The sequence below is a fragment of the Vanellus vanellus genome (genome assembly GCF_965231255.1).
Source record: "Vanellus vanellus genome assembly, chromosome: Z".
NCBI lineage: Eukaryota > Metazoa > Chordata > Aves > Charadriiformes > Charadriidae > Vanellus > Vanellus vanellus.
In genome coordinates this window covers 85,786,980-85,803,211 of record NC_138908.1, presented here as the reverse complement: position 1 = coordinate 85,803,211, position 16,232 = coordinate 85,786,980, and the positions used below count along the sequence as shown (strand labels likewise).

Sequence of the window (16,232 nt, the reverse complement as noted above, 5' to 3'; positions counted from 1 at the left end):
TGCATGGGGAGAGTCACGCACTTCTCCGAACTACAAGCAATTGCTACAACTCCCCTTTTCTCATTGTCGCAAGGAACGGGGTGGCGAAAACAGCCAAGACTGGGGAAAATGCAAAGTACAAACGAGGGCGTGGGGGATGAGTAATTACAAAACACTCCACCAGCAAGGCCAGTTTCAGGATTTCTACCATCTGCTCCCATTAGAAGTGTCAGCTCCTTGATCCAGGACATCAGAAGGTCACCTGGGCTGACCCTGCACCCACCAACAAGCTGTGCCAGTGCCACCCTCTCTACAGGGGTACCAAGTCCCTCCCTGGGCATACCCTGGAAGCTAGGGACGTCATGTGAGACCTTACCCTAGAGAAGAAACAAGTCAGCACTTGGAAACAGAAGCCCTTTAGAAGTCCATAGGTGTAAGTGGCATCTTCTCTGCTCATCCATTTGATGCTGAAGTTGCCCAAACACAAAGTTTTGGGGAAAACCCTTCCCTTGCGGAGCTGCCTGTGCTGATCTCTGCATGAGGCACAGGCTCTGCCGCACTCCAAAACGTTATTCGTTGGGCTCTGAAAACCCAGCTGAGCTGGGAGAAAGAGGCTGTGTCAGGCTGCGTCCACTAGCAATGGTCCTTCTTTCTGCACGGCCTTCTGCTCATCCCTCCCAGGAGAGCTGGTGAAGTCTTCAAGCCCACTGAAGATGCACAAGGTGCCACCAGCCCACACATCTCATAGAGAGGTCCCTCTTCCCAGTTCCCTGACTGGGGTGGCCTGGTCTCAGCCTCAGTGAGAACATGCTGACAGCAACTCACACTGCTCTGTTAGGAAGAGGCCACCAGCATGGGTCACTGTCAGCTCCACAAGCAGTTGTCCAGAGGAGGTGGCACGGGGGGAAAAGAGCTCCAGGCTGGAGCTGCTCTCGTCAGCACAGCTGCATCCATAGGAGGCACCTTCCCTAATCTATTTTGGACAACTTGGAGGAGTTTGTTTGGTGGCACCTACTCCTTTTACAGCGATGTGGTGCTCTCAGCCGAGGACGAGACTTCTGTTCTCCTTCTGTTCAACCAGGACTCCCTGGGAGGATGGTAAGAAGAGATTAGTTTGTTTATTGCATCGAGTAAACCAAAATGTTGGTTATTCTCCTTGTCAGGCTCCTGAGGAACTCAGAGATACTTAACAGCAAATTGAATTAAGGCCAGAGGAACAAAATCCTGTGCCCAGTCGTGGGAAACTCCTCCTACTCCTTTCCACTGTAGACAAGGGAAACCATGAAACATGACTCTCTCTCCCCAGATCTGGAACAGCAGAAGGGATTCCTGCGAAGATGGAAACCATTAAGAGGCAATTACTGGAGGCAATGATGAAGAAAATCTGGTCACTCGTCAACCCAGACACTGCAATCCAACAGTAGCCTGGTGGTTACGCATCCCCTGGCTGGAGGTGGACCTTCAGGACCCAAAGGTGGGCGAGATAGAAGGGATAGAGCCACCCAGTCTGCGCGCACAGGGAGACCGAGCCACCCAGACGGCCGGCTTCATCCTGCCGAACTGAAGACATAATAACCCTGGGAGAGGAGGATGTGATCTCATCCCAAGGGTCCCGGGGAAACACAAAACATGGAAAGAAACAGCAGCGAGACCATCGCACTTGATTGCAACGGGCTCCACCCTGGCTCGCCCGGACGCTCTCCGCTTTCCTGGCTCTGTGGAGAGAGCGAGCGCACGGCGGCAGACGCAAATAGTAGTGTTTACATCCCATTGAAAGGGTTTTTTGGGAACTAACAATGCCTGCTACGGAGGGCAAAGGAGAAAAACAAAACCACGCGAGGAGGAGGGACCATCCTGTGAGATGGTATCTAGCTTCATTTCTTTATCTGCCCTAATTGCTTCCTCTGCCTCCTCCGTGGGTCTCGGAGAAACAAGGGTGGCATTTCCCCTCCCCTATTTAAAATATACCATTACGGTTTTCAGGCTGGGACTAAACGGATTGCGTAGCTTTCCAAGAATCTATGTTCCTGCACACGGAATAATCAACGGAGTAGCTGGCCTCAAAGGCGTCGTGCTGCCCACCTCGGTTTTGGTCTGTCCTCATCCGCACCCACCCCATCTCCTTCACCTTAACTCTGTCCTTTCACCGAAACGACACCGATTACAGAGAATTTTCTTTTTTTTTTTTTTTTTGTCCCTGCAAGCTGCATTCACAGGAGGGATTTTTGCCAGTGCAGCTATGGCGAGTCTGTGTGCGCAGGAGCTTTTTGCATGGTTATTTATTTATTTATTGCGTGGCAGGCGTGGGGACATCCATCCCTGCCGGGAGCTTGGTCCTACAGACAGCCACGTGCCTGTCCCTCCCCTTTGCAGACCTCTGCACCCGCACGCCACCTCCTGCCATGGCTCTGAAGGTCCACATCACCCCACGCATCAGGGTACCCTCCTCGCTCCAAATCCCAGACTTTTCTCCCAGTTCTTCCAGGTCTTAAGTCCTCCTTTTCCGGATTCCCATGACATTTCCCCACTTGTCTGCTCTCCCCATTTCTCCTTCTTTCTCCCGTGTCCTTGACACCCGGTGTCCACTTTCTCCCTGGCATCCTTTCCCTCCCGTGCCTGCATCCCTCATCCCTCCTCCATCCTTTTCCCCTACAAACCACTTCCCAGTTCGTCCCAGTCCCGATGGATGGGAGACCAAACCACTGCTTTTTGCAGAACCAGATGGGGGGACCAGAAGGGGACTTTTATGAGGAAATAAGTCCCCACAGAGGACTTATTTTCTCCGGTCAGACTTGGCCTCATGGAGCGACCTGGGTGGAAGGGCGGCAGAGGGGTCAGGGTCCTGCCCTGTCGGTGCCTTTGCTCATTCGATAGAGGAAAAATCCTGTCTCATTCTCCGACTAGGAGCACAATCTTAAAAATCCTAGCATCTCATTATACTGTCAAAGACCCTTTTTTGACTCAAAAGGCTGCTGCTTTTTAAAAGCGAGAGTGATTAAAAAAAAAAAACACCAACAGAACAACCAACCCAACACGTTAAAAGATACAATTTTCTTTTCCAAACAGCACCACCCTCCTCGCTCATCTGACTGCAGCCGGGAAGGTTTTCCTCTCTCTTCCTCCGAAGGAGACAGTGAAAAGGCAGTGCCCTCTTGAAGTTCAGACGTTAATTACCGTGTTAGAATATTTTGCTAAATTACACAGCATGGCCCCAGGAGATAACAGGCACTAAGAGAAGGGAGGGGAGTGGATACCCGTCTACATGCTGCACCGCAGACTCAGACGTGGGGGAAAGGCAATTAGACGGGGAGTATTTATCCTCCCTGCACCACCACCCCGAGGCTTTCAGTTAGCAGCGCCTACCAAGGCAGGGAAGCGATGGGAGAGCGCCAAGTTTTTTCAAACGATGCTGAAATGGGACCGTCTCTGCCAACCAGACTGGAGGTAGGAGACAAATCCTGCCGAGGAGCAACTGTCCCGCCTGCTGCCAGCCTGCCGGGTCGGCTCCCCGCTGCCTCTGCGCGGCTGATTCACTGTTCCTGAGTGTTGCCGTCGTTCCTCAGGGATGGTAATAAGACCATAAAAGCATCTGTCTTGGGTCAGGTCAATGCCCACATCTACCTTATGGTGGTGATGCTCAGGGTGATACCCCCAGTGTACCCACCCCAGCAGCAATAAACCCCTCGAGCTGGAGGGACCTCTGTGAATTGGTCCACAGCCTCCTGCAAGAAGGAGTTCTGCAGTTTAATTAGTCTCTCTGGGATGAGCTGCTTCCCGGGGTTTGCTCTGAACCTGCGCCAACATCCCTGTCTGACGCACCCGCGGGCGCTGAGAGTGGGACTGTGCCACAGCAAGGCTGCTCCCTGCCACCCCCGGAATCCAATCCCCTTGGATCCAAGGTAGGACATCATGGGCGGACAACCAGATGGCTAAAAAACCTGGTTGAATGGTTGGGTTCAGAGGGTTGTAGCTATTGGGTTACAACCCAACTCTGCCTGGAGGCCAGTGATGAGGAGTACTGAGGCAGCTATCCCAGGACCTGCCCTGTTTAGCATCCTTATCCATGACCTGGAGAAGGTGAGGAGCACGCTCTTGTGAAATTCGTAGATGACAGCAAGTTGGGGGGACCACTCAGTGTGCTTGAGGAGCTGCCATCCAGAGGGACCTCAGCGGGCTGGAGGAAGGAGTCAAGAGGAACCTGAAACATTCAACAAGAAACAAGCCCTGCGCAGGAGAAGAGGCACAGGGGCATGGGTAAAAGGTGGGACATCCTGTGTTGCTTGCCCTTGTGGGACCTCAATTGGCAAGGTACCTTGAGGGGACCACAGTGACATCGCCACCTGGCATCTTCTCGAGCTTTAGGTCCCGCAAGCCAGTTTTTCCACCTCCTCGCTCTGCTGCCGTAGGCAAGTGCTCAGGTTACCCGGCTGTAAAGCCAGGTCTGACTGCTGGATGGCGTCATAAAAATAAACAAATGCATCCAAAGCAGCACCCGACACCAACCACCTTGGCTGGAAGCGGCTCCTCCTGGCGGAGGGCTGACAGGAAGGTGGCAGCTCCCAGGCCCAGAGGCACCTCCTGGGTCGGTGTCCCAGCAACATCCGCTGAGGATGAGATGGAGCCACAAGAGGAGCCAAACCTCCCGCCACCACTCATCTGTCCTGGCTTCTGCAGATCATGACCGTGGCTCCAAGCTGGCTACGATCCTTCCTTCCCTGCAGACCTCAGCCACCACCAAGAGCCGGGCCAGGTCCCTCAGGACCCAGTCCTAGCGCTTCTCCTCCCCAGCAGCACCAGGGGATGAAGCTGGGAGGGCAGTGAGTTGGACTGGCCCACGCCAACCCCGTTGACATACACCCGCAGCCATGGGCAGCGCAGAGCTGGATGAAGAACAGCCAGCTCCAACCATGCTTAGGAAAGAGCTAGGAAAGGCAGAAGTGGTGATAATCAGTGAACAATAGATGGCAAATAATATTATTTATTATCTCAATGTCTTCAGTAGCCACGGGGCGCTTGTTGCACCAGGCACAGAGCTCTGGAGTGCTCCTGCTCCACTGATGCTTCAATGGACATTTGCTGGTCCCTGGACCCAACCCATTTTCTACATTTTGCTGACTCTGCCGAAGGCCACAGAAAAGAAGAAATACATCCAGGCTGCAAGAACTGAAGTCCCTTGGTTGTTCTCCTGGTTTTAGCTGGTTTTGAGGGACGTGCAACGTCCCAACAAGTATTGTTGGGAGTGGGGCTGAACGTGGTCCTCAGCATTTGGGCATGGGGCAGAGGCTTTGGGGCAGTAAGGATGTCAGCACGTTCCCTCCTCACCATCCTGGAGGGGCAGAAGGAGATGTACAGTGACAAATTTGGCGTGGTTTCGCGAAGTAAAGTGAGGTCGGAGTTGAGAGCACATGGGCTGTAGGGCTGGGAGAAGACAGCGGGACATCTCTCTTGCTTAGACCATCAAGCGTGGGAGCCAGGAGAACTTCCTAAAACTGCTAAAAGTGTTTTCATTGAGCCAGATAAAAGACTCGTGGAAGAACGTGGTCCTGGAAGATGCCACCACTGGTCCAATGTGAGGACAGCCAGGGCTGGAAGGAGGCAAGGACCAAGCCCGCAGTGCCCTGCCTGCAGCACAACCGTCCCCAGGGAAAGCCTTTCCCCGGGAACAATGCCCTCTTCCAGCTTGCCCTCGATTCCCCAAAGCTTCAAGGGAAGAATAGGAGGAAAGTTCTTTCTTTTATTTCTATTGAACTTCTCGGCTTTGTTATTCTTTTCCCAAGCTCCCCAGATTTGATGGCTGCAATAGCCCTCTGGTTCTCATCTGCAAAGGGGTTCTCCTCTGCTCACCGTAAAAATCCCTCCTTACCCCCAACCATCTTCAATGCCAATTTTTGGGCTGGGCTTGGGCATCCCGTTTCCCTTCTCCAAATTAAAACTACGCACCATTCCAAGCAGAAAAACATGTTTTGAGATAAAGGACCACCCAAATTCACCGTGCTCCGTCAAACCATTTTAACGAGAGCTCGATCCACCTTTCACTTCTCTCGGCAAACCACCTCTTTGCCTAAAATCCCAACATTGACCCTATCAGACCTTGTTGTGAAGACACTCTCCGCCTGCACAAATCTCAGCCCAAACCCTCAGAATGGTTCTGAAAATGAAACTTGTTGAGTCTTTGGGGATCCAGCTCCCAGGAGAGGCAGTCACCATGTCAGACACGGTGGTAGACGCTTCCTTCTCCCCCAACCCTGTTTTCCAGAAGGCAGCTCAGGCGATGGGCGCAGAGAAGGATGCGGCAGAGCTCCCCGGGACGGGGGCTCGGCGTGGACCATGTTTGTGCCAAGAGGCACAGCCACTCCTTTGGCTCCCGAAACGGTGCCCGGGCGAGGCAGCGGCTCTGACCCAAATTTCCTTTGCTGTGATTAAACACCCGTTCCCGCGGCTGACATCGAAACGCAGCGGTCTGCCCGCTTCCCCGAGGACGGCGATGAACGCTGGTTCGATTAACCAGCAAACCCCAGCATTTATCACTCCCGCCTCGCCTGAACTGAACTTCCCTTCTGAATTTCCCCCTCCCCTCCCCCCCCCCCCAGCCCACAAAACCAACCCATCCACACCGCTCAATAAATAACACCGGCGTCGCCACCCGATGCCCCGGCCACGTCCTCAGCTCCTCCTCACCGGACCACCCAGCGCCGATGTCCTCGCTGCCATCCTTGCTTCCTTCCCCCCCCCCCAGCCCAGCTCTCCAATTAATGATGGCGTAAATAAGCTTTTACTCGGTGGGGGGGGGGAAGGAAAGGAGCTGGAGAGAGGAAGCTTTGCAGGGGGAAGGGAAGAAACGTTCCTGCCTCAGCCGTCAGGCAACTTTCCCCTTCCTCTTGCTCACTGCCTCGCTGACCTTCGGCTGAGTTTGCCAAAGCTATAAAGGAAAAGGGAAAAAAAAAAAAAAAAGACAAAAGGAAACTAAAAAGCAAGAGGAGCTGAAAGGACAGGCAGAGAGACGGTAACTCGCCTCTGGCAATGATTTATCCTCAAAGGACGGGTGGATGGAGGCAGAGGGAGGTAAGCATGATTGTGGGCGGCACGGAAGGGCTTTACTGGGGGATGCCCAAGGGGGAAGGAATTAGGAGCGAGGGGCTGAGATTGTACCCGGGGACGTAGGCGCTGACCGGCAGGAAGGGGAAAAACCCCACGATGACCGCTAATACACCTTGTGAACCTGTCCCGAGGCAAGTGGAGGTCCCAAACCTTACAGGCCGTGGTGACACCTCCTCCTGATCTGGGCCACCAGCCCACGTGCTTTATGAAGCTCACCAAGGGATGAGCACTCTGCACGATTAGGGAGTTTCCACCATCTCACGGAGCACCCAGCAGGGCCAGCCTGGGCAAATGTCCTTGTCCCCTCCTAGGTGCGGCTGGAAGAGCTCACCACCATCTCCTCGGCTGCATCTACAGCCTGGCTTTGGCTCTGCCAACCGTCTCGGAGCTTGGCACCTATCGCTGCTGATAAATTGGTGGTCCTGTTCTCCTGGGTTGGCCCCATGTCTCAGGATTAGCTGACAGCGGCAAAAAATGTCACCAAGATGAAAACCCATCCCAGAGCCACAGAAGAGGAACAATATGGGTCAAGGTCACAACCCTGCGGAGTGAGCAGTCACAGATCAACCATTTTGGGGCAGGAGAGGTGGAAGACTCAGGCTCACCCACGTCAGCTAAGCTAAGAGTCTTCTTCTCTGACAAACGACACCATGGGGACAGAGCTGTCCCGCTAAGGAACAGAAAGATGTATTTTTAAGAAGCAAATTTATGCATGACGTCTCGATATAATTAGTAAAGGCTTTTTATGGAGCTGCCTCGTAGCGAAAAATATCCCTGAGACGTGAAATTCATGTCCTTCCTCGCACCTCTAGATTGCCACCGTGTCCCCACGCACCCGCAGGGCGACAAGAGGGACTGTGACGGCACGGCGAGGGTAGACAGGAGGGGGCAGGGAAAAATCCTGGCAGAATCAGGGCTGGGTTGTGTCACGAATGTGATGGGAAGCGGAGGGGAACGGGGACTTTGCTAGACGCCAAGATCTTCCCCATAAGGTGACACATACCGCTGTGGGTAGAGATTTTGGGGAAGTTAGGCTATTCTTAGCATCCCTCTCCCACCTCCTCCTCTGGATACGTGTGCATCATCACGATGCCCGGACTCTTTCTCACCGCTACAGTCACCGTCTGTGAACCCTACCCACAACCTTACTGCGAAGACAAAATGTTTATGATGTGTTTGCATTCAGAGAAGACTTCCCATGCGTGTAAAAAAAATCAGCACCGGCAGTTTCTTTATCCTTCCCTTGCCCAAGGTCTAGCAGAGAACTTCTTTTTACAGCGAGTTATTTATGGCCCGACAGAAGCGCTACTGACAATTTGAGATTCACAGCTCCAACCCTGGGCAACGAAGCGTGGTTTGGTTTTTTTTTTTTTTTTTCTGAGAAAGTCTTCTACAGACAACAGCAGGAGACAAAACCATCTTTAAAACTGGATGGGGGAAAGCCCTCTCCCGCTCTGTTGAACATCAACACTTGAGTTGCCTTTTCTGTTTGTCCTCACTGAGGTTTCCGCCACCACCCTGAACCCTGAGGAGCTCAGGTTCTGAAATGTCCCCAACCCTGCTGGCAGGGCTGGGTTTCTGCTGCACTAGGTGGGGAGGAAGGAGATAGAGGACCTCACCTCTCTCCCTCTTTTCTCCCCTCAGTCTGTCTCATCTATTCAGATGGCTTTGGCTGCTTTGAAGAAGCTTTTTTAAGCCCTTTCGGTGGGGATTTCTGCAACATTGGGATTTGCAAACTCAAACGTTGGCTTTGCAAGCCCAACGGTTGGGTTTGCAAGCCCAACGGTTGGGTTTGCAAACCCAAGCGTTGGGCTTTGCAAACCCTTGGACAAAGGGGTCTTGCTCGGAGCACGTGCTTTTAAGTCGCAGAAACCCAATATGCAGGAAAAGCCAAGCACCCCTGCAGACGTAGGTACTTTTGGGGTGAGAAGTGTTGACGTTGGCAAAACAAACCTCAAGGAATCATAAAGCAAACATCTACAAATCATGGGCACCTCAGCACTGCAACGCAACGGCTTGGCCAGCCGGTGGAGAAGGACAAACTCTGAAGGTATTTACCTCCCTGAGGCAGGTATAAATGGGGCAGACAAGGACTCGGAAGGGCTCTCCGGTGCTGCTCCTCATGGTACCGAAGACTTCGCAGAGAAAGGTGATGAATCCCAGCCAGCGCTCCACGTCCCGCTGCTGCAACTCCTCCCGCATGGTGAAATCCTTCTGCAAGAGGGACAGAGACAACAGGCTGCATCAGCAAAACCGCATCACCATGGGAGAGGCAACGGCTGTCTAGAGAGAGAATTAGGAGGAAATTGAAACGCGGGGGGGGGGGGGGGGGAGAGGGGGGAAGGGGGAGGAAGACAGACAGACTGACTCTTTAGTAACAGCGGGGAGATTACTCAACGCACGCGGAGAGGCTGGAATTTCAACACAGCAAAGCCACCAGAAAGCAGGTACTGTAGAAACATCACCAACCCCTGCAATAACTGTCACGGCTTGCGCTAGAGACAGCGTCCCCCGTGCCCTGCCCTCTCCCTCGGACAGACAGAGGAACTCTTTTTCATATGCACGACAATCAAGCTCGAATAAAAGCAGCAACAGAGAGGTTAAATGAAACACTATGAATGCCGGTGGCCATGCTGGACTTGGTGGTCCAGGTGGACCTGCCCAGCCCGTTCACTGCAGTATCTTCAGCAGACCTGGCCAGTGGCATCCTAATGGCCTGGCTGTTCCCCGGGGTCTCACGAAATTACAGCAGAGACTGGCTCCCTGCCCGACCAGAAGAAGATCAGGGCAGCCCGGGCTTGGCATTAAAAGGTCACCCTGCTCCTGAGCTGATGGTTGCCATGACCAAGGATTATCCGAATGACGTGATTTATGGAGCAACATCAAGAGGAAGCGTGCAGGGAGACAGTTGCCTTCCCATCAGTCCTCCAGCTGGGGAGAAAAAAGGGGGGTTGCCCGAAGGCAGGATATGAAAAGGGATGTGTGTGTTGGAAGCATGTGGCAAAGAGCAAGGGGCAACACAGAAGAGCAAATAAAAACCTTTCTAGAGGATGGCACAAGAGGGTTTCCCCGGGCTCTCAGCGACGCTGCAGAGCTTCTTGCAAGATGTCCCACTGGCCTTTGCTCGTCTGTCTCCATAGTGCCCTTTCCTCGGTATTAAAAATTAGTAGATACTAAGTAGGGGAAAATTAAAGAACAGGACGAGTTCGTCCTCAACACCGTGCGTTCCCAGCGCGGGTTGCACAACAGTTGAAATCCCGCAACTAAAGAAATTCCCTTCTATCTTTATCATCTCAGCTTATTCCCACTTGCCTGAGACAAAGGGCTTCGCTGCTGCGAATGCTCCGACCTGCAGCTGCGCTCCGCAAAGTCAGGGAGATATAAAAGCCACCACACCAAAGTCGGCTCTCACGAGCCGGACAAAACACGAGAGATCTTTCTTTTGAAACAAAGGTACGTAAAGCAGCTGCGAAAGCGAGCCAGGCAAAAGTGCGACGATTCTTTTCATGACACAACCATATGCATAGAAGATCCGAGACAGGAGCTATTTATACGTTTCATTACAAAAGGGAAAAAAAAAAAATTAATATATTTGCATATGCAGGAAGAAGACTTGTAAAATAACTGAAGCACTTATTAACCAAACAGCGATGACTAATTCCTCTCTACACCCATTTCTATAAGGCAATTGCCCAACTGTGTCTGCGACTCTGAAGTCAACCTGTAGCCGGATCCTGTTGGGTCTTTTCAGACTCTCTGGGGGAGTTCGCAGAGTTTGTCCTTTTGTTATCCAGCCGGTCCCAGGGTGGTGATGGAGGAGAGAGTTATTTGCCAGCTCAGGTTATCACTCCAGAGTTACCAAATTACTCATTCTGGAGTTTTCACTTGAATTTTAATAATAATAATAATAATAATAATAATAAAAAAAAAAGTCAAAGAGAAATGACCTCCTGACTATTGAGAAATTAAAAAAAACAAGTGAGAACATCCTGTGTCCCTCATCTGCACTGATGGGGACCTCCAGCCTCACCCACCCATAAGGTCACCCACTGGCCACCTCTACTCTGGGACAAAAAGCACCCTTTGAAACCTGGAGCTCTTCTTTGATTCCCCGTCACCTCTCCATCCCCTGGGAATGAGCTGTCTCCTGCATCTCACGCAGCATCCCACCCAGCTTCAGCCCCTGAGCTATCCTGCACCTCCTGGCCTGGATACCCACAAGCAGCCCCCTTGTCCTGTGGAAGGTCCACACTGCTATGCCCAAGGAGCGGGGCCATATTTCAGGATCCCTGGGGCACACTGGGAAATGTGTGGGATAACCACATGGGCTCTGCGGTCCCAGATTACTGGGAAAGAATAAAAACCACCGCAGGAAACTCTCCTCCTTCCCGTTCTCGCTTCAAACATACCGCCCCACTCCGCAGCCTCTCAAGAGAGAAAACTGACTCTTCAACATTTTCTTTTTAAAAAAATATTTTCTGTAAAAGAAAACCCATCAAACCAACCAACCAACCAACAAAATTCCATAAAACAACCACCAAACCAAATTCATCAGGCCTGAGATGGGAGCTGGACGGGGAGGGATGGCACCACCCAGCACCCTCTTTTTTTTCATCCTATGGCAGCCGGTGGGTGATGCCACCCAGCAGAGACATCAATGAACACTCTGCCCCCAACTTTGCAGATGAAGAAGACCCTTGTGAAAGAAAAGAGACTGGGGTCCTCTCCCAACCCTGCCCCAAGTCACATAAAAGCTTGTACAGGCTTTGATGGACCCCCATGAAGGATGGGAGTGGAACATGGAACGTGGGATGGATCCAGAGGTCATCGTGAACGTTTTCACCCAGAACGTGATACCTCAGCAGAAATAATTTTGCTCCATTTGCAGCCTCAGGTTGGGCCAAATTTTGCAAAAGAGATTGTTTTCATGTGCTCTGCAGAAGTGGGGAGTGATACCAATTCCTTTGACAAAGTGGGAAGAGCACCTTGACAAAGGTGGGAATTATGGTTTTTGGACCATGCCTGCCTACAGGCAAGAGCTGGGCTTGCCAGGAGCGGAACCTCCATGGTAGCTGGACTTGCAGTGCCAGAGCTCTCCTGAAGCATGCTCAGATACCCATCTGCTTTGGCCCCACAGGGTGGTGCTACACCAGTGTCATGGCACGCACAAGGAAGGTGGCCCGTGGGGTTTTGTCCTTACATATGGCCTTCAGACAGCAGGTTTCACCAGAACCATGGCACGCACAAACGGGGAAGCCAACACGAATGCCGCCTGTGCAGAGGTGTCCCACCTCCCTTGGGGTGCCTGTGTTTAAGGAGACCACCGCTGTCATCTAGGTAATTTGGTGAATGGAGTTACGGGTGCGATTCACCTGGCTTCACGTCAGTCGTGCTCCCAGCAGGACCTGCGACCCATCACGCCGGGCACGGAGAACGTGGAGAACAACTCAATCACTTCTCCAAAGGGTGTGCAACCAAAATGGATGAGCCACACCAGCAGCGTGGGAGAGGTGAAGAGCTGGTCAGCAGCAAAGAGCAGCTCAGTAGAGAACAAAACCCATGGCCCGCGTGCCCGGGGCACATCCGATGGAGCCATGCCCTGACCCTCAGACCTCCGCACCACCGATGAGAAACCTTGAGGAGGCTGAAGAGCGCTGAAACCAGACGGCCGGGTCACTGCCCTGCCCAGTGAACTTTATTTGCTCTGGAAATGCCTCACGGAGTTATATAAAAATAACCTGTGGATTGGCTTGCCCCATGCTTGGGTGGTGATGTCAGGGCAGTAAGCAAATTATCTTTCATCAGTTTGGCTGTATTTTTAAACATGAATTGTATTACTAATTTGGGGGTGCCCTGGCCTGTAGATAATCTGGGCGCCTTTACTGGATGACCTTCCTTCAGCGCCTATAGTTGAAAATAAAATATATATTTATACCAGGTAGCAGGGTTGACCTCCCTTCTCTGCACGGTTTGGCCCAAGAGTTCATTGGCAAACCATGCGGCAAGTGGGGGGATGCCAAGAGGACCTCTCAAGAGGTCTCATACAGGACAAGTTTGGGGCATAAACCTGAAGGCTGAGCATGTTCATCACGTTGGACCTCACCACGTGTGATGGGTAGGTCAGGGGTGGCCTGTGTTCATGCATGATAGAGATGGGCCATGGCTCGTCCCACCCTCTGACATCCCCCGTTGGACCCTTTCTAAGCTTGGCTGAAGCTCCTGGAGCAATGAGCATAGAAAATGCCTTTACCTTGGGGCTCTTCACTCTTGCACCCAAGTGAAAGCCCACTCCTTATCTCCATGTAGATACAGCTCATGCAACGCTATCCTTTCTTGGCCCAGACATGAGACGTCTCCAAGACCAGGACCAAGCTGGAAGAGCCTCCACTAGAGGAGGAAAATCCATCCTCTACCATTTTTGGTGGGCAGCGGAGTCAAGTGGAACGAGAGGCAGCATTTTGCCATAGGATCTAAGTCCTCGCTTCAGCCCAGACAGCTGCAGCCCAAAATTCATCCCTTGGGAGTTCGCCACGCGTTTTGTTTTTGTTGTTTTTTTGTTTTTGTTTTTTTTTTGTAAGACAAGTCCCAAATAACTTTTCCCCAGATCTGGGCCCACCAGCTCATGACCGAGCGACTCTATCAGCAGCCAGTTAGAGGGCAAAAGTTTAGCGTGGGATAAAAATGAGGGTTAATTTAAGCATCGCCACCTTCTGATGGAAAAAAAATAAATAAAAATAAAAAAACCGAAAAGACACATTTGGGCTTGTTGCTCTGTAAACACAGGGCTCTTCCTCTGGCAGCTCCGCTATCCCCTCGTCTGCTGTTTAGTCGGTCATTGTCAAGGAGGCAGAAAATACTGAGTCAGAAATACTGCGCGAAAAGAAATCTATAACGCTTGGACATCAGCGGTAGGCGCTATATAAAAAGCTGCGAGAGGCTGTGCTAAATACTTGATCTTCCTGGCAACGCGCTCCAAAAGGCTGGAACCTTAAATGGCTCTTTGGAAATCAAACGGGTCGGAGGAAGGAGGTGGTGGGTAGAGGCTGGGAGAGCGTCCGTGTCTTGTCGCTCTCCTGGAGGAGCGCACCTTCCACCTGCTCCCTCCCCAAACCCTCCTAGAAAGGGCTCCAATAAAAGACATTTTGTACATTTAACACTGACGCATTACTCCCTGTTTATAATTTAAGTAATACTTGGGTTTAGGTCCTGGCTTGGAGGAGGCACTGGGGCATAGCTTGGCTTTCTGGGGAGTTCCACCCAGCGAGATGAGTAGTTTATAGCATCGGCATTCAGAGAAGCTCAAGAGGTGCTGGAGAAACCTGTGGAAGCACCAGGGAACAATCAAACACATCCGCCCATGGATGTTCGGGGTCTCACCAAGCGTCTCTGAAGCACAGCTACCACCCACAGCTCACAGCTTCATGGGGAACATCTCACTCCACATGGACACCACTACACAAGTTCCTTTGCTAAGCCACCGGAGATGGTGGGACACGAGGGGGGACCATCAGCTCTTCCATGGACTCTGCTCTTCCTCCAATCACCCACAGCAACACCCCCAGCCTCTCTCTGCCTGCATCCCGCTGACACTCCCCGAGGACTGAACCATACCAAGATCCCACCACGCCATCCCTGTCCATGCTCCTACCAGCACAGGGACAATAAGACAAAGCAGAGTAAGATGACAACGGAAAACCTGCTTTGAGCCAATAGCTTCCACGCAGGACTGTGAAACAGCAGCACAGGAGACTAAGATTTATTCCCAGTTCTGTGTGGGCTCCCATCACCTCTACACCCCGATTTCCCAGTTGACAACCGAGAACGATTTACTCATCTTCCTCTGCAAAGTGCTTGGGGGCCCTGTGACTGAGACATGCAAATCACGGCAATTATTACTACTCCAACAAAGGAGCTATTGACATTTAAAGCAGATAAAGCTTTGAAATTACAGATGACACCCTGTGCCCAGCCTCGCAAAGGTCCCGGCTTCACCCAGCCAGGAGGCGTTTCACTCCCACAGACTTTCATCACGCCGTTTCCTCCGAGCTGGATCTGCACCCGGTGAACGTGCACCAGCTTCTTTTCGGGGTCACTTTGGGAAGAGCAGCAAATCCTACAGGTGGCCTTCAGCGTGGAGCTGGTTTCATGATGGCCACAGCTCTGTGAACGTTTGTAATCACAGAGGTCTCCAAAATGTATCGCATGGTGAAGGTCCAGGTTACCAGGACTGTGACCACCCCCTAAGTGGGCACCTACCACCCATCAGTTGACCACCAGATGATATATATAACTTGCATTAAAGCCACTGACTAATTTTACAAGAACAACACACCAAAGATCCCGCAGCCATCGGACAGACACAAATGGTGGTTATTCCTCTCAAAAGGATTTGGGCAGAAAGGGGAAAGTAAGGTGAGAAAACTTCTGGTTCTTCTAAAGGAGATGCTGAACAAACTCCCGGGATTAGGAACATCCATGAATTTTAAATTCCTCAGGTTTGGGCAACCAAGGCAGTGACAACCAGAGCAAACAGGAGCTGTGGGTACTTCCTGTGTCTCCAAACACCCTGAGATGACCAAGCGGGTGGTCACTTGAACCTCCTGCCCCTTGGTCTCGCCATGACCTCTCCAGCTGGCTCCAAATCTGGGATCAAGAGCAATTACCCACCCAATGTGGGCGTCTCATGGCTTGAGCCAGCGATGCCCCTGAGGCCCTCAGAGGCTGCAGAGGTGCAAGCAATTAATTATTGATTTAGCTGAGGTTTAAAGCACCCAGGTGGGAACACAAGGATGGATGTGCAAACAGAAAAGCCAAGGTGTCAACCTAGCAGTTGCTAAAGATCTTGGAGCACTGTCTCAACGGGAACTCTGAGATGACCAGGAGGGTGAAGTAGCATGGTCTGCACACCACAAACAGCAGACGCCCTTTTCTCCTGGTGAAATAATCTTCTTTAATCTGAGTGCATCTGAGTGCATCAAGTAGAGTAAGGAGAAGAGGAAGCTCAGAAGAAATGCCCTGGTCTCCTGTTATCTCCTTCTTTTCTCTCATGGATGGGAAACATCAGAATTGAGATGTGGCCACATCCCGGGAAGACACCGTGTCCCACAGGTCAGCAGAGCTTACCGCTGAATTGGACCAAATCTCCTTTCCACCAC

General features: G+C 51.9%; 1 protein-coding gene across 1 annotated transcript in view; it reads right to left on the bottom strand.

Annotated features, from left to right (window-relative positions):
* CTIF (cap binding complex dependent translation initiation factor) overlaps positions 1–16,232 on the bottom strand; it is a 152,368-nt gene that overhangs the window by 8,725 nt on the left and 127,411 nt on the right. Inside the window, exon 11 of the mRNA XM_082497404.1 lies at positions 9,136–9,291. Within this exon, the coding sequence (XP_082353530.1) occupies positions 9,136–9,291 (156 nt within the window). The remainder of the gene's footprint in view (positions 1–9,135; positions 9,292–16,232) is intronic.